We start from the raw sequence: 24,889 nt of genomic DNA, 5'->3' as shown, positions 1-24,889 counted from the left end.
CCCGGTTTAGCACTACATGCAAATTTAGTAAGCAGATCCTTCACGTTTGTCAGAAAAACATGGAACAAGACCACACCTATCACCAATCTGTTGAAAACTAAATGATACAATCTTTGTTTGATAGTGAACCATTAACACTACTTGTTAGGCAAGGTTATCCAGTAATTTTCTACCCATTCAATCTCAGTTTCACCTAGTCCTTAATTCTCTATGTCATACTCATAAAAGTGTCATGAGAAAAGGTATTAATATCAGAGTAAGATATACAGCTTCTCTACTATCTACCAGGCTGGTTAAGTGCTCACATAAGAGCATTAAATCTGTTTAATGCTTTCTTCATAATAAATTCATGTTGTTTTTACTCATCTGTTATCTTCCAAGTGCTTGCAAGCTGTGCATATTAAGTGACCGACTTGTAATTCCCTGGCTCCTGCATTTCTCCTTTCTGAAGAAAAGCATTGTACTCCTTGTTTTTCAAAACTCAATGCATCCATCGCCTACAATTTCACAGTAAATATGCTTGAAAAACAATGGTCCAAGAGTGCCTCCTCCCTTTGTCCCCAAGGAAATACCAGCTCTTCTTGTCTTCCCAAATGGCATACTGTAAGGCTCACCCGCTGAGCTTACAGAAACACATGCTCTTGAAGTTCACTTTCCCTGTATAACGGTCCTAAGTTTTAAAGAAAATACACTGTTTCATGACTGCTCTCAGATAAGCTGTCTCCTGCCTTCTTCCTCTCAGCTTTATTTATGTTTTCCACCTTTTCTATGAAAAATACCCATCTTCAGTGATTTCCACAAATTTCCTGGACATTATGTCTTTGAACAAATGACTGTTTCTATCCCTTCCTCAAAGGATGCAACCAACCCAAAAAAACCCACATTGAATGATTCTGCTAGTTACTCACAGAAGACCACCTTCCCCTGGGAGTCTTTAGTGAAGAGAAAAAAACAGTTTTCTCCTCTATCATCACTCAGAGAATTCCAGCAAATACAATGAACTCTATGATCTGGAGCTCAGAGTGAAGGCAGCAAAGATGTACACCTTCACTCAAAGCTCCAGATATGTCTGGGATATCCGACATGGAATTTCAGTGAGTTTAGATATCTGCAAAATAGCACAGGGGTCTTTAAATATTATTAAAACAGCTTAATATGAGTATTTAATATGATATTTTAGTATGATACCAAAGCCAAAAAGCTATTTTTAATAAATAGCAAATATCATCCCTACCAGGACTATCAATTAAACAGAATAGTCAATTCTTTATGTCTTAAGTGATTATACTGACTCTGTGTGTGTACTAATGAATGTTTGCCGAAGGGTGTGCAAATACATGCACAGGTGAAAAAAATGCCAATGAAAACTTGTTTCTTTATAGAGGACTTCTGAAAAGTGACTCTTCAGGTATCTGCTGTATGTTATTCATTTTTTAAATGAAAATAGATAATTACCAGTAAAATGATTAAGCAATGCTGAAATACCAGAATAAAAATGAAAGACATATAGTAAATTCAAAACTCATCAGAAATAAGCAATTGTTTGCTAAACAGAAAAATTCAAATTGTTTCAGAAACAAATTACATTGTGATTCTGAGTGTGTTTTGCATATATTTGGGTTAATTAAATGTTGTCTTTATTTTAAAAGTGCCGTTCAAAGCAACAAACATATGACCCCAGTGCATCCTGCAAAAACCAGCAGGACAAGATGCAGGAAGCTGGTAAAGCCCCGTGGTACAGCAAGAAGGGGCTTGAACATGGACTTCCCTTACCTTTAGAGGGGGCATGAAGATTAAGGACGGGGTACTGAGTCTCTGCTTTCTGCCTTGAAGGAATAAACTAGAATTCCCCTGATGGGTGAATTCACAGAAAACACACAGGCGTCACTCTTCTACATGGGTTGCCTGCGGTAAGGGAAAATGGGGCTTTGTAACTGTGTATCACCCTACAGATTCCTACAGTGTGTATTTTTTGTCAGAATAGACTCATTCATGATAGTGATACAGATGACTAATTGCTTATTGGACAAGCTGCTATTCAGAAAAATTGAATGTTCACCAATACAAATACTACTCACAATAAGAAACAGAACTCTCAAAACGGCTGAGAATGTCTCACATCCTGGTAAATTGGTGTTGCTGTGCTGTAAAACAGCATGTACATTCACAGTGTCCTACAGTCCTGTGGATTTTTCTTTTTTGACACCTGAAATATATACCTCCTCTGATGTGTAAATAATATTTTTTATCCTCAGAACAAGAGGATACAATGAGATACATATGAATATGACAAAAATCAATAAAAGCAATAAAAAGCAAAACCAAAGTGACTGTTCACCATCTCCTCTGACAGAAGACATTTAGGAGAACAGAACGCAACGTTCTTACTTGCTGCATGTCCTTTGGCTGAGCTGTTACAAGTCTTTCCTTGCCCGAGGTATTTCTCACTAAGATAGCAAAGCAAAGGGGCAGCACATAATGTCAGGGCAATTCAACTGGGGTAAAGTACCCAAACTATGAACTAACTTGAGTGGTATACACCAACGTGTTAGTTTCCTTTTTTCACTCTATAGTCACCTGTTCTGATAATGCTATAGAATTTACCTTTTGTTCAAAGCAACACCCCTCCAAATTATTTGGTTTTCAAAATCACAAACTATTTACCTAGCTTATTCTGAAGATAATTACAAAATTGCAGAGCATAACATGTATTTTCTAATACGTAAGAATTATTACAAAATTATCACTGCTAATATCATCTTTAATACTCAGATCACCTGATAGATTCTATATCTCAAGCTAAACAATAAAAAAATTAATTTTCTGGATCAAGTACTTGCAAGAGGAAGGATTATTCCAACTAGAAGATTTCTGAAAATAAAAAGAAAAAATTACAATAAATGGTATATTTTATTTGAATGAGGCTGTCAGGGTGTTCACTTTTATAAAAACCATACCAATATTTGCCATTACAGATGAAAGAACCATTTTATGTTGAGTGGGAAGATAATCACAGAGTCTAAAAATGAAAATCATCTTCTAATATCACATAATGCCAACTAGAGAAAAAATGAGAAACTGGTATGACTGACATGTTGTCTCACTGGAAGGTAATTGTAGTACAGAACTTTGGTATACATTAACATTCTGCTGTTGTTAATTAACCATCAAGGGAAACTATATACAGCAAAGGCATACTACAAGACCAAGAAATAAATTTTATAAGGATTCACAGATTCTGTACCATTAATAATTCCTAAATTAACTATCTGGTATAATTTGAAAGAATTCTCATGGAAAAAATTATTTGTAACACCTGTAAATGCCTCAAGCAATAGTAGAAAACATGACAGCTTTTATTTAATTCCTGCTGCGCACAAACCTGAGCTAACAAATATTATTTCTGGCCTCTGAATGCCAAGTTCTTAAATCCTACTTCCTTTGGTCCTTCCCTAATTATGTATTGCTTTTGTTTGGTTTCTTACCAACACGAAATTGGAATGGAAGAATTGCTCTGCATGTGTTGTCATACATCCATACATGTAACACACCATGACAAATGACCCATGCAGAGCAACATAGAGACCCATATATGTAACACACCATGAAATATAACACATCCATATACGTTACATTTTATTGTGACGGTCTGACATTTGCTGAATTGTTTTCAGTTTTGATTTACTTTAACTGAGATCTTTTTCTACATATGATGGCTTAACTGATTGTTCCATACCCTACACTCATGCAGCTGGTTACTTTTGTCTAAGTATGAAACCTCCTGTCCATGCTGAATGTCTTCTGCTTATTGCTGAAAGTCTGTCTGACAGCCTCTGTTCTGTGAGAGCCAATTTAATCCATTAGTGGTAGAAAACTTCAGAAAAACAAATAAATAAACCCAGAAGCCTTCCTACCGATTCAACGAATTAAACCAATCTAGAGAGTCTAAAAAATGTCAAAGTCAAAGGCAAGGACATTCTACAGCCAAGAACAGGGAGAGGGAAGTGAGATCATTGCTTTCCAGCAGCATCAAGCTGTTATGTCAGCTGTCCAGGAAACAAGCTTTCATATCATCTTGAAATTTAATCATGCTAGTTCCAAGTCATTAATGTCAGTAATAAATAATACTAAAGCCAGGTGAGAACTGTAGGAAACAAGCAAAACAAAAACCTGTCTCCTGAAATCCAGTGGAAGGTGTCCCTGCCCATGGCAGGGGGGTTGGAACTGGATGGTCTTTAAGGTCCCTTCCAACCCAAATCATTCTGGGATTCTACGATTCAATGACATTTATCCAGGTCCTAATATTTGAGCTTGCCTCTGTGGCATGAAGACTGAAAAAGACCCAAAGATGTTAAATGCAACTTAAAGTTGGGTTTGAACATCTTATTACAAAATCTATTAGGAAGTAACGCTGGCAAAGTTCTTTGTATTTTCCAATATTATTTATATTTTTATTTAAATCCCTCCAATATAGAAGAAACTTATCTTAGTGAGAATGACACTTAAAGCACCCTTTGATCCTCAGGGGCTCTTACATTCTGGGTCATTGGGAGAAGACACATCACAAAAACTGTTGATAATCCCACAAACATCACTTTCACTATCTGGCTACCATGACAAAGGGTGGCATTTTTTGTGGAAAATACCATGCCATTGTTTTCCCACTGACAAGACTTCCAGAACGAGTGCTGCTTGTGAATGAGGATCCTTTACTGTACTAACGTAACAAAAGGATCTCTATGGAGGTGCTGTTGCAAATGTAATTTCCATCTTGTTGCCCTTGAAGGCTTCAGATGAAGTTCACAAGTAGATACACAATCACTTTGCTAGAGCAAAGAATGTTATTCCTGCACCCTTACCACAGAAAATCTGAAGAGTTCTGAATCTCCTCTGGGTGTCACAATGTCCCTTTGCTCTCCCCTGAAGGTAGTCACAGAGAAAGGCAAGATGGCACTAAACTCAAGTGTGTGCACTCCTGAGCTGCAAGATCACACAAACACCTTAAGTGAAGTGGCTGTGTAGGATTTAGGCACTTTGAGGAATGAAAGATTCAGGAAGTACGAGGCAGGAAGGGAATTTCCCTGGATAGGCTTGAAGGGTTTGCTTTGTTTTGTTATCTTAAAAAATAGAAACACATTCATGTACCATGTGATCCAAACAAAAGACCTCTGTGACACTTCCACATTATGGAAGTGCATAAACCTATTACAGCATGTTACACAGTATTAAAGATGCATAGTTCCTAACTTACTCAAAAAACTTCCCTTCAATAATGACATTCTGAGTTCAGCCTTTTTACAGTGCTCAGTTTTTACGACATATGTGTATGTTGTAGGAAGAACCAGCTGTGATGCTCACAGTTGATTTTTTCATGTCAACAGCTTTTCAAGTAATAAGTATGCAGAAAATATCAGAGGTTCTGTGAGCATTGCTACTAAAACCACAAACTTTATAACAGATGTGTAACAGAAGCAGACTCTTCCTGAAATTTAAAAGGTCTGACACACTTGATAACGAACAAGTAGTTTTGCATACTGTGAAATAATGGAAACAGGGAGGCAGTGTTGCCTCTGCCAGTCAAAGCAAGCTACTGACTAGTTCTTCAGAAACACTACTGTAAATGTTCTTTCCTTGTGTGAATTCCTGTGGCACTCAACTTCACAAAAAATGAAGCAAAACATTCTTATTGACACAATATTGCCACACAAACTTAGCTCAGCACGCTACTTCAAATTAATCTGGGACTCTTCAGAGGCTCCTGTTCCTTTCAGTGGAAGGAAAAATTCTAGTATTTTCTCTTGAACAGAGTAAAGGGTTTACCATGACACTATGGCTGTGTTGCAACAGCCTTCTTACCTGAAGTGCAAGAGGCTTCCACCTCACATTCTTCAGAAGGGCAGGAGCAGAAACCAGGGTATTCTGAGGACGTTTTTTCAAGGTTAAAATCACTCCATTTGGGTCTTCCCGCAATGCATTTACTAGATTCTTTAACTGCCAGCCAACCTAAGAAAAAATTCCATAATTGAATTTTGAGAGCTTTCCATCTAACTTTAAATGTGAAGGAAGTCGTCTATTAACTGAAAAGGTCTATTACAGCCTACTCTGTGCAAACATAAGCAGTTTTTATAAACTGTGTCTGATTACTTCTGTTGGACTGAAATGGCAGTGCTGAAGCTGGATTTTATTTTTTTTTTTAAGCTGTTTCTCAACAGAATAAGGCATAAGTGAACACTGTCTCCCTTTCAATAATTTATGAGATCACTGTACATTTTAAATCAAATGATGAACACTAGAAGTCATGAAATAATTTCAACCTGGATCCTTAGTTGAAACATTTACTGCTGAGGAGGAAGACACACTCTACTGTAGCAACACATGAAACATATATGTAGCAGTTTTAAGAGCCTAACTGAACATAAATGTTCATTTACTTGATTTATCTATACAGCCCCTAGATAGACCTGAGTAATTCAAGTTACTCTAAATTGTAAATATAGCCATAAAAAGAACGTCACTGGTACTGAAGGGATTTTGCATGTGCTGCTCACAAAAAACTACTTAGAGACATTTCTTAATCTTCTTGATTATTTAAATATGAATTTACCATGAACTGTTTACACATGAAAACAGATGGTTTTTTTTCTTCATGAAAGTTTACACTGTGCTATTATCCTGACTGGTTGAGGAGAATTTAAAACTGAATAATAATAAAAATAACATAATATAAAGATGTTTATGCTAACAGTAGTTTCTCACACATTTAAGTGATGCTGAATTTCTACCCATATTGCCACAGGCACACAAGAAAAAAGCAACAATGAAGGGCATCAAAACAGTCAGATATGTAAATTCAGAACTGAAAGTGAAATTCATAATAATTCACATTTTTCTAAATCCAAACCTATCTTTCTTCCAAGTCACTTCACAGAAATCAGTGGAATTGTATGTCTTTAGATGTGAGAATAAATTTGGCTCTGTTCAGCAGTCCTTTTGCCCTTGCTATAAGAAACTGATACATCAGCTTGTTCACTATGAATAAAAGAAGAAATTCCTACCACTTAGCACTTCACAGTGAATGATCATTAAAGTTGGTTTGCCCTATTTCCTGAGTATCACTATTATTGAAGAAGTTTCTTTAATATTACAGTCTCAAAAATGTATCCTGTGTAATACCCAAATCAGTACCGGCAGACAGAAATATATTACAGTGTTTATAGGATTTGCTTACATTCATTTTTAAAGCTTGCAAGTTTTGTCAATATGTATGTGACCTGACCTAGAGAACTAGACCTAACACCACAAAATTTGAAACTTGTTTCTCTTCCACTGGCATCAGAAAAACGGTACGAGCAAAGCAGACTCAGTTCCTCACCCCTAACCCTGGGTTCCACGGGCTAGTCTATTGCCTGCGTTTACGCTCACCTTGTCATTTCAAGAAGTATAGCAAGCATCTCGCTGAAGCAACTCAAACGACAAGAACAAGCCTGCCTAGAAAGGAAGTACCGGAGAGAGTAACCACTGGCGAGTGACAATCAGGTTAGTGGTTCATGTTCAGCCCTGGGTAACAGCAAGGCATGGATGAGTATCTATAGGGGGAGGACTTTGGGGGATTTTCCTAGCCTTACTTTTGCATCTTCTCACAGGATTTCTAGATTTGCCACACAAGGAAAGTGAATAGGGGCAGGGCAGTCTCTCCACTTACCCTTTAAAATACTGTGTCCTTTTAAAAACATTACTTAAGTGACTCAGGTTTTAATTTGAACACTGACAGTTACTTTCCATCACACAGTTCTGCTAAATGAAACAGTATGGATCCTATCCTACACAGAATGTTTTTGCAAAAGTCATTTGCTTTCACAGAAAAGCTGAGCCCCTGGAACCTCTGACTGTGCCTGTACTAAACTCTTCCCTCTATTTTCTGTTCCAAGCATGGCAGATTTTTACAGTAACAATAAATGACCATAGCAAGGACCTGTCATAGGTGTTACAACTACCACAAGTCGTAAGCCCTAGTGCCAAGCTGGTCTTTACTGAACAGGAATTAGAACGCTGGGCTCGTACCGCACTTTGCAGACACAACCTTGCCGATGCCAAATTGCAGCAGCCCTGAAGTGAACGTCTAAGAATGAAAAGCTTAAGGAATACAAGAGCCGTACCTGAACAAGGACATACATTAAGTGCCGTTATATCTGCTATGCTTTCTGACTACATTTGACCTGGCAGAGTTCACTGTAACACTTTAGTCATCGTTGCTCTTCAGACCACAGTGAGTGTTCCCACTGCTATTAAAAACCAAGAAAAACAGAAAGAAAAATCTAGGTGTTTAGAATCATGGCAGTCTACATGTATCACCATACCATATCATGTATAGTTTACAATTAATTTCCCTTAGAGAAAGATACCCTCTGATTACACATGAAGGTGGAGGGAAAATAATAAAGGTGACCTTGAAGAGATTTCAATTAAAATCCTCTTGCAAGGGTTGAAGAGAAGTTAAGGTACAACCTGTCTGGTTCTAACCTGCCTCCACAGTGGGTTGAAGCCAGGAACCCAAGTGTGAACATTCAGCTCGGGAAGAACTGTGATGTGTCGCAATTTTTAAAAGTAATTTAATAGCTTTTAAAAGTTCTATTCTATTTTTAATGTTGCTGTTCTATTAAAAAGCTTTCCAAAAATGCACTGGCCACAGGAAACCGGAAAACGGTAGTAATTATAACCAGGCCACAGTCAAACCAATGCAAATCTGTCAGCTTACATCCCAAACAAACTCATCTAGGTTGTGCATTGTGTATAAAATGACAGAGGCTATTTTTTTCCCCAGTCAGTTATAGACATAGAAATGAACTATTTTTTGATTTTTATAGATTGATGTAACTTTCAGAATGCTGAAATCTTTACAGTTCCATGAGCTCCTTTTAGAAAAAATGATAAATAATTAAGTTACTGATAAATTATTCCAATGAGAACCTTAATGACAAAGCTATTAAATACCAAGATCTATTAGAGAAGAGTCTGCAGTCATTACTACTAGGCTATGATAAAATGCTCTTAGGAATTTGGACATGTTATTATAAATTGTATTACTAAAAATATCTTTGAAAAAATAGAAGTCATTACAGTAGATTAAAAATCTTAGTTGAAAACCAGTCCTTGAGACAGATTTTGACAATTATTCTTAAGGAATCAGTCTTTAATAGCAATTACTAGCTCCTAGCTATGGTGAGATATATTCAGCAAAAGGGTATTTTGCTCCTTTAAGATTTTTAGCATATACATTCAGTTAATCAGATTCTACAGGCTGAGACATTTGCCTCAGTAATGAAAGTTAACATTAAAAGTGGACTAATGAAGGAAAAAAAAGACTAATATGGTACTTTTTTTATTTTCCTGAATAAATGAAATTGCAGCAATTAGAATACCCATTACATTCAAATCAACAAATTCAGAAGGCCATTATTATGTCATCTTTGTACAGCACAGTAAAGCTGTAGTCATGGTGTACTCTTCTCTGCTAAATATATTTGCATATTGAAATACTGTGCACTGTTTTTTATCTCTTCATAATCTGGGCTACAAAACCTAGAATGTGGAAAGCTACGTGCCTGCTGTTTTCTCCTGTTTTAAAATAAAGGCTACCTGGCCAATGATGACTCACTGATGATCCATATGAAAAACAAACCAATACAAAACATTCTTAATGTTACAGAAACAAACAAAAAGAGAAGGCTGAAGAAAACACAAACCAGTGCATTTGTGGATGACTGCACAGGCATTAAGTGCATGATACATTCATCTCTTAAAAGGAACCGAAAAACAGCTGGACTGTCGAACATGATGGTGCTTATCAAAGGATTCCAGTAGTCGAAAACGCCACAGCAGTTATCCACCTCCATGCCAATTTCTTCAAAATATTACACACATTTCTTACAGTACAAAGTTAGAAGACACAGGTCAGGCAGTGGAACTAGGAGTGCACTGTGGGTAGAATAGCTGTATGTGTCTCTCTGCTTTTCCTGAATATTCTGGGGATAAAGCAGAAGTGGTTCCTCAGTTTCCTTGCTGCCTTATCAAACCCTATCATATCCCTCAGGACTGTGAAAAATGAAAAAGTTCTACAACATACAAAAATGCAGAGTGCACCTCACAGAGGAAGGTAGATTACACCTTCAGTTGTTTGTGAGATTTGTGCATATTCTACTCACTATATCATATGCCAGCTTTAATCATACCTAAGATGGAGAGAGACAGAGCATTAACTAAACAGGAATTTAAGAACCACCTTGTTAGCCTCTTTCCCCTCAGGGCTCTTCAAAGCCATCTGGATATTTACTTGAATTTTAAGAGTATGACCTCACTTCATATTTGCATTTAAAAAAAAATTTAAAAAGGCTTATGTAAACTGAACATTTTGTTAAGGAAACAGCCTTTCACATTTTGAGTCTATAACTCACTTTGTCTCATTAGGGAATTAATCAAGGGAATTTGTTTGATTAACATGGAAATCAGAAATTATTATTAGACAAAACTGTGCTGGAAGATCATAAGACTACTTTCTGTCACTGAATGGGAAGCTCATCATTAACACCTGTAGCTGATTCACTCTTATTCATATCCTGTTACTAACCATAATCGATAATGGGAGAGGATTTGGTTTTCCACCATCTTACACAGTTGGTCTCCATCAACTAAATGGAGAAATACAGCAAGATTCCAACGACATGCAAGATCTGCTACTGAAAGAGATGCACTGCTAAGCCTTTTTCAGAGACAGAATCTGGAGAATAGGTAACATGTTGCAATGTGTTTGGAAACAGAATGGCATCTTTTTGTAAGAGGACTTGAAATTGTCACTACATCTCCCCTTCAGTTTTTCTCTTTCCTTTTCCTACATGTATTTCGTAACACCCAGTGCACTGAAACACAGATGGTGTGACCTGGCACCACATTTACAAATTTACCTCCATCTAAAATGAGCTCTCATTAAGACTCAAATTTACAATTCAATAAACACACATCTACAATATTAATTCAATAACTGAATTAACACTAATAAATTAGAGCTGAAATGATTTCATTGTGCCGGGGCCCTCGATACACTTAAGTATGTCATGACCGATATGAAAAGTGTTAGGTGGCTGATCATGTATTTACATAGCATCCATCATCCAAAGAACAGACTTATAAAGTATGAAAATGCAACTACATCAGTTAAGAACCACAGCTACTTAGAGATAACATAGCAAACACAACAAAATAAAGGTGTTAGAACTGCAAAAGCCCTTCTAGGTGACTGCTTCCATTTGCCTGCTCCTCTACATAGCTGCCAGCAACTATAGTGTAAACATTTTTATCACCATCCTAGGCAGACTTTTACTTACAGACACTTGTACAGACGCTTGGTCTTGCACAACGCTGTTTTTTACCTTAAAGAATTATTTCTCTTTCTGGTGTTTATAGCCTCTGTCTGTTAAGGAAGAGGAATTCTGTCTCAGACCTAGCTGGCTCAGTTAAGAAAACTGAAATCCTTAAAACAATTATCTTCATATGAGACAGATAATCCATTTTCTTTTTTCCTCCACTACATTTGTTTAATGTTCACATGTAACCTCACAACTTTGATGACTGTAGATGACCTGAACACCACACAGTATTTCAGACAAGACATTACCAGTGTCAAGACAATGGCATTAGAACTCAATTTCTCCTGAAAACATGATCTTGGCTAATTCTGAGTTCATCTTTGCCATTTTCAGTCATACCACCTCTATGGCACTCAGTTGATTTCAGATTAATTACTACATGCTGACTTCTGGAGCCTTGACAGTTGCTCCTAAGTAAAATCTAGCTTTCAACAGGAATTCCTAAGAGCATTATTATTGCTCTCTGTCCTATTTAATAACCTTAAAAAAGAAGTTTTCACTTTTCTGAAAAGTCATGGTTTTGTAGTTTATCCAACAGTTTTCTATACAGAAGTAGATCAAGTATTTTACAGATGGCCAGATAGCTAGTTCAGTACTTGTTTGGATCTGCAATGTTTCTGTTGTCTGAAAAACTATCAAAGAAAGAACATTAACACTATTTACTTTTCATAAATTTATGCTGCATTTCGCATCTTATGTAATACTGACTAGTAAGTTTTGCCCCTTCTTACATTTCCTCAGCAAACAGTGTTACCCTAAGGCAGGTAATTCATTAAAAATCCTTGCTTAGGAACTTGCAGTTGAAAGTTTCAGTCTCTACAGTAAACTGAGATGTAGATGGGCTGGCATTAAATTATCCAACTTTGCTTCCATCCTGAAGAGGTATGTACTGTTATATTTGTTATGACGGGTTTTCCTCTCTTTGCTCTATGTTCAGTACTATCCTTGTTATGGAAAATTGAAAGAAAGAATTGTTCCTTGGCTGGAGACTATCATAGCTTTAATTTTACTCTGGTTTCACTGCATAACAGTCCCAATTCTCTGACTAAAGAACTATTTCTTGTATATAAAACAACTTAAAAGGAGACAATATGAAATCTACTATTTCAACTGAGCAACAGAAAATATATTACCCACAGAACCTAAGGTGTAGTTATTAATTTTGGAAACAAATAAAAGTGCAGTGGCATATTCACCACTTTGACATAATTTTATAAGAGAGGAAGTAAAAATCTACAAGGCACTGGCAGAACTAGTGCCGGTTGTTACTGTAGGGGAAAACAAAGAGTTAGTGTGGCAGTAATTTGGAATGTATAACTTATTTTTAAAGTTTCTTATAGTGTTTTATTAAAATCTAATAAGCAAGAAGGACAAGCAGAAAAGCAAATAAGGAATTGGATAATGATTAAATGATCTTAACAGCTAGTGGTGAATCGCCTGACTTAATTAATTTCTTGCCTAAAGTACTATTATTTTTTCTTTGATCTTTATAATTGTATTGCAGAGTGTTCCTTGGTTAGACTAGATTCCATGTAGTAAGTCTTTTATTTCTAATTCTTTCAATTGTTGCATTATATAATTTGTAAGCTGCTTTCCTTTGATACTTTCTGAAGTCCTTTTTTTTAAAAACTCTCAACTACATTGAAAAGTTATTTGAAGAGTAAAGTAAAACAAGTGGTCTTGTTTTGTTAATATTTTTAATATATTCCTTAATATAACAGGTTAAAGGGAAAAAAATTATTCATATAACTACCTCCTAGCTAACTGACATTTCTTAATACAGATAATGCTTTATATAGAATGAGTATATTAATTGTAGGCAGTAAGAAACATTTTGAAAACATACAGCAAATATATTCTAGGCACATCAATCCCAAAATGCTTAGCTTGACACATCCAACATTCAATGGGATTGACACTGTTAGCATACTTAATCCTCTGCTATAGCTAGGCAACCGCAGAGAAGTGCCTCCAGGATTTAGAAATGCTGTTCTCTGCGCTGACTCCACTTGAATGCAGGGACAGTACGACTATTTCCAAGTCTACATCATCTTAAAACTGTTCAAAAACTTTTAAAAAGAGTAAACAGCTAGTTGGTAATGGCTACATTAATGTAGTCTCATCTGTACTATTTTAGCATGAGTAGTGCCCTATCCATGAGTGACTGTTTTCATTGCACAGCTCTGTAATTCAGTTTTAAATATGCAAAGTATCACAGTTGAGAATTTAAAGAGGTTATTGAGGAGCATCGTGCATTAGGATGACAAACTGGAAGTGTTCAAGTTGTCTAGCTTACTGAAAAAAAGTGAACAGGTAATTTGGTTGCATTCTGAAAATACCTAAATGAGAAACCTGCTCTCTGACCTAACAGATAAAAATATATCAAGATCAAAGGACTGGAAGCTTGTGCCAGACAAATGCAGACTACAAATAAAATGATTTTTTTTTTCCCCCCAGCAATGAGAATAATTAACTACCAGAACAACTTTTTACAGGTTGTGGGAACACCAATGAAGGTTTTAAAACTCAAATGATGTTATTAAATTAATTAATATTAATTTATCTGGAAAATATGTTGACCTAGTTCAGTCAAAGTCAGAATAAAAGTTGCCTGTAGTCAGTTATAGAATTGGAATCTATTTAAACAGATCCATACTGTCTCTAATCAGGAAAGTATTTTCACTAGTGGCAGTACAAAATGACTGTATCTAATAATCTTCAGAACAGGTTCTGTCAAGACACATGGTGTTGAATGGGTTTCGGATTTGATAGACTGCCAAAATGCTACAGAAACTTCAATATTAAGAAAATGTTGTCTTTGTTCGGACAACAAAGACAGAACCTGTGGGATGCAGAATCTTTGAAGCATATCGATAGCTGAAGGAAGCATATTTCTGCATCTTTACACTGTGTGTACTTTTTATGAAACCTCCCTTACCAATGAACAAGTGAAAAGCAGGAATAAGAAATAACACTAACACCTTCATTTTTATCACCTAAGCTTTTAATGCTTTGAGTCTCTATGGAAAACCAACATGAGACTGGAGACCATGGATTTCACTGGATACACATGTTGTAAATAATACTTTAACTATCTATCTTGACATTTCTGTAAAAACCCAGGAAGTATTTAGGATACAAAATGTAATAATTTGCCTCTTCAGAGGGCAATGCTAAACGCTTCTGATGAAATAAACTGAAATCCTTAGAGAATTGAAGAACAGTTTTCAGCTCCAGAACAAGGTAAAGGGAAAAAGCAAGCCATCATAACTGGTTATAAATCAATGCAAACATTTGCTGCACTTTTATTTTAGAGGGGATGAAGATGTGACATTTAACTTAAAAAAAGAGGACAGAGAGAAAAAGAGTGAGAAAGAGCATGTGTGAGAAAGCATGAGCAGGAAGCATTTAATCTCCAGTCCAGCAAGCAAAAGAAAGGTAGAAATGCACTACCAACTACCAGGCAAGAAAGAACACTGGGAGGGAAGTGAGAAGTTCAAAGCAGCCCAACAAGCACACTCCAGCGAGGTGTAACTTCAAACTGCTTTGTATTCTTCTCTTTTACAAGTTTACTTCTCCTAGCACTTGCTTTGGCTAAGCTGCTATGAGGAAGCGTTGGGTTCTAGCAAGGACTCTGTGCAGGCACCAATCCATGCTCCTCTGCTTAGTGAGCAAGACAGTTTACAGCTCTGGAAAACCTTTAAGACCACCACAGATATGCAAGCCTTTCTTTTGCAAGGCTGATCAACTGCCCCCCAGTCACTAATTTCAAATGGGTTACACCTCATTTTATGAGCTGGTCCCGCTAGTATTAAAATATTGATTACTTACACCTCATTTTATGAGCTGGTCCTGCTAGTATTAAAATATTGATTATATGGAAATTTAATGAGCTGTTACCTTTGCATCAGTCTACTCCACTAATGGAAATAATGGTAATTAGAAACATGATATTGATCATCACAACTTGTGTGAAGAAGGAACACAGCTAAGCGTAGTTTGTAGCAAGATGTACCAGAAACGACTTAAAGGGCATGCTTGAAGATCAAAGTGGTACTTAAAACATTACCCCATCCATGTTTTTTTTAGGGTTAGGTATATACCTCTGAAACATGCAAACACCCAGTATTACTGTCTGACGTTCCAAAGCCACAGTGAAGGCAGAATGAGACTTTCCCAGCCATTTCAAAGGAAGAATAAAGTTCTGAAAGACACAGCTTGCCATTTAGCTCTTTTCTTAGCTTGTTATAAACTTTAGAATGAGTAATTAATAATGTGTTTTTTTAGGAAAAGGTATTTTATGCCACTTGACTCAGCTGTTGATACTGTGCCCTTAGCCAGAAAGGGATTACAAGTATCAAACACCTTGGCCCTATGGTAATAACACACATGGAAAGAGCTGCTATCCAGAAAGCCAAGTCGTCGATAGCTGAATGAAAGGATTTCACCTGTGGGAGTAAAGATTAAATCAGGTCTGTCACTTGAAGAGTATCTTTGATGGAGAAAGCCAGTCTAATGCATATTTCAACCTCTAACTGTGACAGCTCATAGAAGCTCTCTAATATAGATAAGAGCTGCATGTTGCATTAACATTTGAAGTGTAAATGAATAAGTTATACTTCCTTTCAAGAGAAAATATTTGCTCTCTAATCATAAGATTTTAATAATCAGACTTTCATATTTCCACCTCACACAAATGACAGACAGAAAGAAATTTCTTAATTTTGCTGCTGCTGTGTTTGGAGATTGGATTCAGCAAGACAAAGTTAAATGGCTACATTATAAGCACTTTAGAAAATTATCATCATTGTCACAACAATGCTCCTCGTGTCTCACAAGTAATAAATACAAGTGTTCCTTTCACCTGCAGTTCCAGCAACACTGCTTCCATCCTTCTGCAACATAGCATTTAATTTTTTTAAAGGAACAATCCCTATGACTTAAGATAGTACTGGGACAAAATCTGACTGCATTTTTTCAGTAGTCATCAACATAGGAACTAACATCAGTTTTAAAACAGCAGCTTGTGCCATCGCAAATTAGAAAGAAAAATATAATCATTCAACCTTGGATAAGGCTGTGATAAGCCTTTAGAGCTCAATTGCAAACAATTCAGTTTAAAAAATAAATAAATAAACTGTGGATTCTTCAGTGAAGTCACGTGTTTTAAGTCATGATACAATCCTATGAATGCTGCAGAAACATTATTGCTGCATTTCTCCAGAAAATGAGATCTAGTTCTACATGCACACAGCACACAACACGGCATACAGCTGTGGGAGAAATGCGACGGTAGGCATGTTTAAACGTACACAGACCATGTACCATGGTGCTTTAGGCGCAGCGTACGCTTCTGCATGCACATGCTCACCTGAGTTTAAACAGATTAATAATTTCACTGGATGTATAAAACTGCTTATCTGTTTAAAAATAAATCTGCATGCAAGAATGCTCAAAAGCAGAATCTGACAGATTTCTATCGGCACTTTAATCATCTTTAAGTTTTCTCCCTCAACACATTCAGTATATATGGCTGTCATAACAGTGCTGCATTTTTATTCTGAATCCCATATTAAACAGAATGCAAAATTCTGTTTTAGAGAAAAAGTGAAATGAGCTCGCATATCCATAACAAGAAGTCTAAGATCTTCAACGAAATATTCTGGGATCTCCTTATATAATGAGTATGATGTAGAACAGCAGCTGTGTGAAATGTAAATTTGGCTTAATCCTTCTGGGGTGGTTACTGACTCAACTTGTGCCTTTTCTTATTAAGCATAAGCAGTGGCTATTGTATTTTAAAAGACACAAATAATAATCTAGTTTGGCAAAATTACCTTGTAAGAATTATTACCTTTTAAGCAGTGAGAATAGGCAAAGCCTGCAGAACGGAATTTGCAAAATACTTACCACAGTTTGATGGTTGACCTGGATCACCTCATCGCCAGCATGGATTTTCTTACACTGGTCAGCAGGAGACTAAGGACAAGATATAATAATTAACTTTACATGCAGGGTGTAGAGGAGGAAGGGAAAAGCAGGAATTAAAACAATGAATGTTGAAGAAAGCAAGAAAGCTGTGCCCAAAGAAGTATCATTGCTATTGTATCAAATAACAATAATGGGTAATATTTATAAAAACTGTATTTATAAGGAGCTATGTTTTATCTGGCTACAGATGTCAATTCAATGAAGTAATCCAGACTGCCACTTCCATCGGTGGTGAACAGACTTTCTGGCGGGTTAAACAGTTCTAGCTTCTTTACCTCTCTGTGGGGAGTATGAGCAGTCACAACCTTGCTTGGAATACACTTTATTTTTTATTTTAATGTAAATGTGCATTTACATTACAGAAGCAAATCTGTTAGGACAACAAACACTGAGTTTACTGCATGGTCAGGGCCAGGGCTGGACTAACTGTGTGTGTAACAGAAAAGCAGGTCTGTCAGTCCTTCATATTGCAGTTTTGCTGCTTAAGTGCACTGAAGGTACTCTGCAAATACTCTACAGCTCCAGCACTCCTGAGACAGTACTAGATTAACCATTTGAACACAGAAAGTGATAATTTGCACATGGATAATGTTGGTGACATACTAGTTCTCCAGGAAGGTTTATATATATGTATATGCACGCTATTCCATATATACCATTCACATAATTTTGGGATAGCTGAGCTGAAAAACTCCTTTATCCTAAATATAGCTTCTTCTGGTCAGATTAAAATGGATTAAAACCCATTGATAAGCCACTTGAACATGGTCAACTGCTATTTAGCAAACCATTTTTGAATGCTTTGGTGCAACCAGATCTTAAATCTGTGGACAAATGTGTAAGGCATGCAGGAGAGCAGCAGTCTTCCTCAGGAGCAGAGAATTGAGAATGCAAGGCAACTTACTTGCATTGTGCACTAGCTTACAGGAGTGTTCTACTGACACAGAGATATCAATTTGAAATTCAAGAGAAAATAACCAGAAAAGAATTAAAGAGATGAGACATAACCTTGAGAAATAAATCACAGTGGAAGTTAGCTATTAAGGACGTAGACTGGCCAGGAGACTTGGACAAGGCTGAAGGTTTACTCTACTTGTTAGATACGGAGTCAGAGAGGAGAGAGGACAGGTTGTCCCATCTCAAACAATGCAGAAACATTTAAAGCAAAATAGTCTTTTGGTGACAGTCCAAGTTCTCTGTCCAAGTAAGCAGACTCTGGAGAGGCAGAAAAAGAGCCACTTGCAGCTACAGAGAGTGGTCTACCTCTCATACTGTTGAAGAAGTTCCTCACAGAAAGGGAGTTGTTATCAAAACTTAGGTCAGTTCCTGGATGTTTTTTGGAGCCAGCCTGTAACATAAATTGCCCATGACACAAGAGCCAGCTGTTAGATGTGAAGGAAGAAAAGATTTGTCTAAAGGTGACTTGTGGAAGCTTATATTCATGATCTCACTGCATACCAATCAAGACTTCCAGGAAACAGGCAAGAGCACTTCATCAGGACAGTCTCCACCAACCCAAAATCCCACCCATCATTTCCATCCCTTTTGCGGATGGGGATTAAAAACGAAGATAAACACATAAAAGGAACAAAGATTAGAGGAAAAAATACAGCAAACCCCCTAATCACCACAGGGAAGAAAATGACTGCAATTACTTCTGAATGAAATGCCAGAGACTCATCTATGGAGAGGTCAAGTCACTCTCCAATAGTCAACACGTGCTGACACATCAACTGAGTCTGCAGTCTACAGAGCTGCTGAGAGTAGTAGGAGACATCATTAACTATTCGATCAGTAACAAAATAAAAGTCAAGAGAGCAAATAGCTAAAAGTTGACACAGTGATTCCAAGTGTGTTACAGGTGCTGTTCCAAGCACAGCTTTTACTTGCAGCCTACTGCTTGCCTACCATTCCTAGCCTTGCCCTGCCCAGCTTCCCAGCACAAGCCTCCTTCCGACTCTCACCTGCTTGATCTCTGCTTATTCATTCAAAAGGGCTCGTGTGTCTCCTGGAGCGGGGAGTCGCCAGGAGCTAAACTACCTGGTCATTACAGCCAGATCTCAACTCCTGTCATCTGAGTCCTCCTGCGCTGAAATAAACAGGATTTTACCTGTGCATTTATAGGATGGTGGGAAGAATTACCTGGCTTCAGTGTCAATTTTTCCTTTTAGTGGCAACTTGCAGAATTCTGGTAGACTGCTCTTTGGCACAGGACTAAACATTTAGCAGAAAGGTATGTCTAGAATTCAGTGTGAATACAAACTTGATCACTTTAAACAGTGAATAAAAGGTAAGCCAGAAACTGAAGTATACACCACAATTCATAGTGTTTATCTTCAGTTGATGTTGGTTTGAAAAATGAAGGCCTGGTTTGTTCTTTTTTTAGGAAAAAGCAAGGGCCTAGTTCTTTCTCTTTCTAGTTCCTTTCCTGACTTTGATGAGGTTGAGCTAATTATTATATTTTAAAATTAAACACCGGATCTGAGGTCAATTATCCCTTCAAAAGGAATGAAAAATCAATTTGCTGAAATGCCAGAAATTAAAGGTCTTTGAAGCTGTTTTATCTGCTCGTGTGATTACACTTTTAGCAAAAACAAAAAAGCAACTTCTTATGTTGGTGTCTTATCAAAAAGTTTTGACATTGAAAGTTTAGTCAAAATAAAAATACAGATGTTAGTGGCTGCCCATTTGATAACTCCTCCTGCTGCATTATATTTCTAAAATGAACTAGAATTACAGTTTAAAACTGGATTAATTATAGTATGAGTAATTCAATCTATTAACAAAATCTGTTGCAACATAATCAAGATGGATCATTATTAAGTTTCTAATATTTCTAAATACTTCTAAACCCTGCCAATGGCATTAATATAAATAAGCAAGCAAATTTTAAGTTAAAATTGCATTAGAATTGTCTTCACAAATTGTGACACAGATCATTAGTCTTTCCATGGGCAGGCACTGCCTAAAACCTGAGTGACAAAAACTGTATGATGCAATACTACCCAATAGATATAAATCAAGCAGAAGAAAAGAACACCTATGAAGCTTACCCATACGTGACAGCATACTACTGACGTATGCTGGCAACTATTTACATATTTGGCTAGCTGCACAGTGCTAATTTTATTTTCCTTGAGTGTCAGCATTACATAATTTCAATATTAGCTTTATAAACTCTTAACTTGTCATTTATTCAGCTCTACGCTGTTAAACAGATCCAAGGCACAATGAAAACAGTGTGACTGATATATCCTCTACATGAAAAACAGAAGAGATGGGTCTTATGAAATCTGTCATAGTAAGTAAATTGCAGAAGTTGAAGTAAATTTATTTTTTCAATTTCATAATTATGAATTGCAAGTTAAGTAACAAGAAGGATATTTAGAAACTCCTTCATTATTCTTGTCACACTGTTTAGTTTTTCTATGATCAGTCATACTGATTTATGTGCTGCAGCATTCTGTGTGCCTAACACTCCTGGGACTACCATAGAAATGATAATGAATACATTTTTCTTGGTCTCTTTTTTATTTTTGCTACAAATGATGGAAAATATGAAAATACAATGGTTCTTAACTCTTTCTAATACAATTCTTTCAGGAATAGTTATTTTTGTAAAAGAACTTTCCATACATCCTCACACAACAGTCATTTGGATTGTTAACTAACTTGTTTCTTTAACACTGTCATATTATCAATCCCCTTCCAATCATGTACCAAAATCTGTTTGCTCCTTTCCACTACTTCAACCTTCTTAGTGATAGTCCTGTCAGTAATTACTGCTAGCTTTGAAAAATTTCTGGCTTATAAAAGATTATTTATAACCTATCTGATACCAAATATAATATATTCAGTTATCTCTCTCCATTAGCCACGTTTTTTACAACAACCACATTACTAACATTGTAACTATTTTAAAATTTATTATTTTATAATCTATTTTATTGTACTGCCTAGACATACAGAAGCTATGCATGTTCTGAGAGGCAATCCTAGGATCATCTCCAAAAGTTTAATCTTTCTAACATTCTTTTAAAATTAATTAGGTTATTTTTTCTTTTGTTCTAATTACAATAAAAAATCTACTGTCCATTTAAAGAAGAAAAGAAAGCATTCTTAGCAAATAAGTACTCATCACTGTATGACAATATGTACTCACCGCAGAGGGTAAGCTGACCCTACACATTAAGGGTTGCTCAGATAACAACTACGCTTGTTACTGACTCTGCAATTTTGTGACTACTCTGGTCAATATAAACACCTGAGGTAGATTATATTTTTCCTGTTACATTATTTCTACTGTTTCATTGACAGAAAAATGTTTTTTTTTTAATATATGTATATATATATGAACCCAAACTGTCCTATGTTCTGAGAGATTTATCTAAAGTAGAGAAGAAAATTAAATACAACAGAAACTATTTTGGCCTAATGATGATGTACTTACATGAGAAAAAATTATTAATATAAAGGAAAACACTTTTGTGCCAGAGAGAACATATACATGAACACTATTAGAAAGGTGTTGGAAGAACCATTGAGGACAGAAGTTCAAGATTTTAATTTTCTTATATTGTTAGTTATTAGTCACTTCATCACAGATTTGTTTAATGTCTATTTTCCAGGGTTCCAAGTTTTTACAAAGATGTTATATATACAGAAAAGACAAAGAAAAACATATTAATAAAAGTGGTTTGCTTTAAAGCAAATGTTCCTGTTAGAAAATGCACTACAGATACACAGAAAATGCTTGTATGCATGATAAGTCATTTGGAATAAAGCAGCTTACATTTTCAGTTGTTCCTGTGATTACATGTAGTCCATCATATGTTGATTTGATATACATTCCCTGAAAAAGGAGCAAGGTAATTAATATTTGTAGGAAACAAATAAATCATGTTTGCATGATAATTAAAATAGGATGCTATTCCAGTTTAGGGACCATAACATTTGAACAGACTGGAAGGAACCATGATCAATTAACATTCACAAATCTAAATTAAACAAATATGTATCAAGACTCATTATAAACAGCATATTTTTCTCACTTAATGCTATTTTTTTATTCCAAACAAGGTTTTGGATAAAATTCAGCACTGAAATATTTAACATGGCCTTTTTTTATTACTAGTGACATAAAATAAGCATCTGAAAACTGAAACTGAAAACATTAAAACTGAAACTACAAACAGGAATAGTCTTTAAACTTAAATGCCCCATTTTCAGAGAGTTACTAATTCAATAAAAATGAATCCATAGCCCAACTCAAAAAACGCATATGTCAGTGCCAATTTATGGAGAAAAATGAGCTTGATGAACTAACAGAAGCTCTGTAATTAGTCCAGCAAGAATTCTGCTTCAGGGAGGCACTTCACATGATACAGAGAGACAACCTAAGCAGGTATCTACCCAGCTGTACACACAGAGCCTTAAAATGTCAGTGAGACTCACCTACTTGTATTCTTGTCTCTCAGGAGTACAGTCACCACTTCACATCTCTCCATACTCTCCATATAGTATGGTTATCAATCAAATTTTGAAACCTAATTAGTCTAATAGTTACATTGTTCTGTTGATTCATTATCCTTTCAATAATTCCGTATCACCCTGTACTGTCAGAAAGGAAGTTAGAGCCCCAGAAATAAGAACGAACATTTTGTTCACAGATACCAATTCCAGAACACTACTGAAGATATTCTGGTTACATGTTTACAGGAACACACACAGAAAACCCACAAAAGGTAAAAATACTATGTAGCTACGATCATATGGTTCTCTACAACTACCTAAATTGGAAGGGTATAGAGAAGATGGAGCCAAACTCTTTGGAAGTGCACAGTGAGAGGATAAGAAGCAAGGAATACACGTTGCAACCCAAATTGAAAGAAAAAAAAGATTTCCAAATTTTACCATTAAGACTGTAAAATACTGGAAGAGGTTGGCAAAGCTGTGGAATCTCTGACTTGGAGATGATGAAAACTTTACTGGATGAGGCCCTGAGTAACCAGCTCTAGCTGGATCTGCTTTTACTTTTTAATCCTGAGAAAATGTGACTTCTACTTCAATGTAAACCAATGCCGTTTCAGCAAGTTTTAACTTTATTTAAATCTTTAAAGGCTAAAACTGATAAGGACACTTAACCGTGCTGCATAGGAATCTCCATTTTAGATTTTACTTACCATGACAACTTGTTTTCTTAAATGAAACTGTTTATAAGATGCTTCATTTGTAAATAACAAAGATGTCCAAATTAAATGTTGGAAGTCTTGAAATCACTTTAACAAAATGTGATTAGTCGGAAGAATGAAGTTTCCATGGAGTCTTCCACTATTTCCTTCTATACAGTTAGCTTGATTTTATCAGTGTTTGCGATTCTATTTTTTCTGCAGTACCTCCAATCGTTACTGACAAACAGTCGATTCTTTTTCTCATCACCAGCTGAAAGCCATAAACTGAGCACTGGATCATGACAAAACCTGAAGGTTCTCATTGAGAATGGGACATCGAGTCTCCATTAAAAATCTTAACTAGATATTTAAATCCATCTAGTATGTGTTAAACTGGATTTCCACAGTGAACTTTTAGCCAAAATGGTACACAACATGGCTACATCCACCGCAGAAGTCTATTATATGACTGCAGAGTAGACTTCAGTAACACATTTCCAGCCACAATTTGATATCAAATTTAATATCACAGTTCTAACACCCTGCTTGTTTGAACAAGATTCATTCCCCACTTAACAAACCAACAGACTAAAGTTTTTAAGGCCAAAGCAGAACATAGTGCTAAACTTTTCACTAAATTTTATCACATATTTTCTTCATGAAATCCTTACCCTCTTGTTAACCTACATGTTTCTTTGAAAAAAATCAAATTATTATTTTATCTCTAACATATGCCATCTGAGAGACATAAAAACTAACTAATCACTAAGAATGACCCTGTGTTTTGCTCTCTGCTTTTTCTTCTTAGCTATTAAATTTTAAGGACAAAATATCTAAAAATAAACAATTTTAGTGAATGGCTCATAACCTTCAAATTATCCTAGATAGAGCTTTCATCCTGGTTTTCCAAAAAGAAAAATAATGAAAGAGCTTGTTTCTTGTTGACCATTACAGTAGCACTGCGTCTCTTCAACATACCTGTGTTACCCAAAAATACTGAAAGATGACAATCTATCTAAAAAATTTAAAAATTGTTATATTATTTTTAAAATTATTGTATATAGTTTATAATTCAAAGGGGTTTTTTTTGGGGGGTGGGAGGGGTGGAGTCCCTTTTTTTCCCCATATCTATCATATATAAAATAACAGTTTCAAAAATATTTTTCCACTTGGGAGAAAGTTTTGAGTATAATACTCAAAATGAGACTGAAAGTATTCTTATAAAGGACACCCTGAAAAACATGTACCATTTCTGAAAACAGCTTTATTTAGTCTATGTCATCTAGAGGCCAGATATGTTCCCTGCTT

At 36.0% G+C, this 24,889-nt stretch overlaps 1 protein-coding gene across 1 annotated transcript in view; it reads right to left on the bottom strand.

The window, feature by feature from the left end:
* The window catches only part of LOC104513602 (connector enhancer of kinase suppressor of ras 2-like), a gene marked incomplete at its 5' end in the record, with an annotated part of 82,315 nt that extends 60,052 nt beyond the window's left edge, over positions 1–22,263 (bottom strand). The window contains 3 exons of the mRNA XM_010157018.1: positions 5,857–6,003; positions 17,331–17,399; positions 22,204–22,263. Coding sequence (XP_010155320.1) covers positions 5,857–6,003; positions 17,331–17,399; positions 22,204–22,263 — 276 coding nt within the window. The remainder of the gene's footprint in view (positions 1–5,856; positions 6,004–17,330; positions 17,400–22,203) is intronic.
* Between the last annotated feature and the right edge of the window lie 2,626 nt (positions 22,264–24,889).

The sequence above is a fragment of the Eurypyga helias genome, unplaced genomic scaffold (assembly GCF_000690775.1).
Source record: "Eurypyga helias isolate BGI_N326 unplaced genomic scaffold, ASM69077v1 scaffold11248, whole genome shotgun sequence".
In the NCBI taxonomy this organism is placed as follows: domain Eukaryota; kingdom Metazoa; phylum Chordata; class Aves; order Eurypygiformes; family Eurypygidae; genus Eurypyga; species Eurypyga helias.
This window is presented reverse-complemented; position numbering and strand designations above follow the sequence as displayed.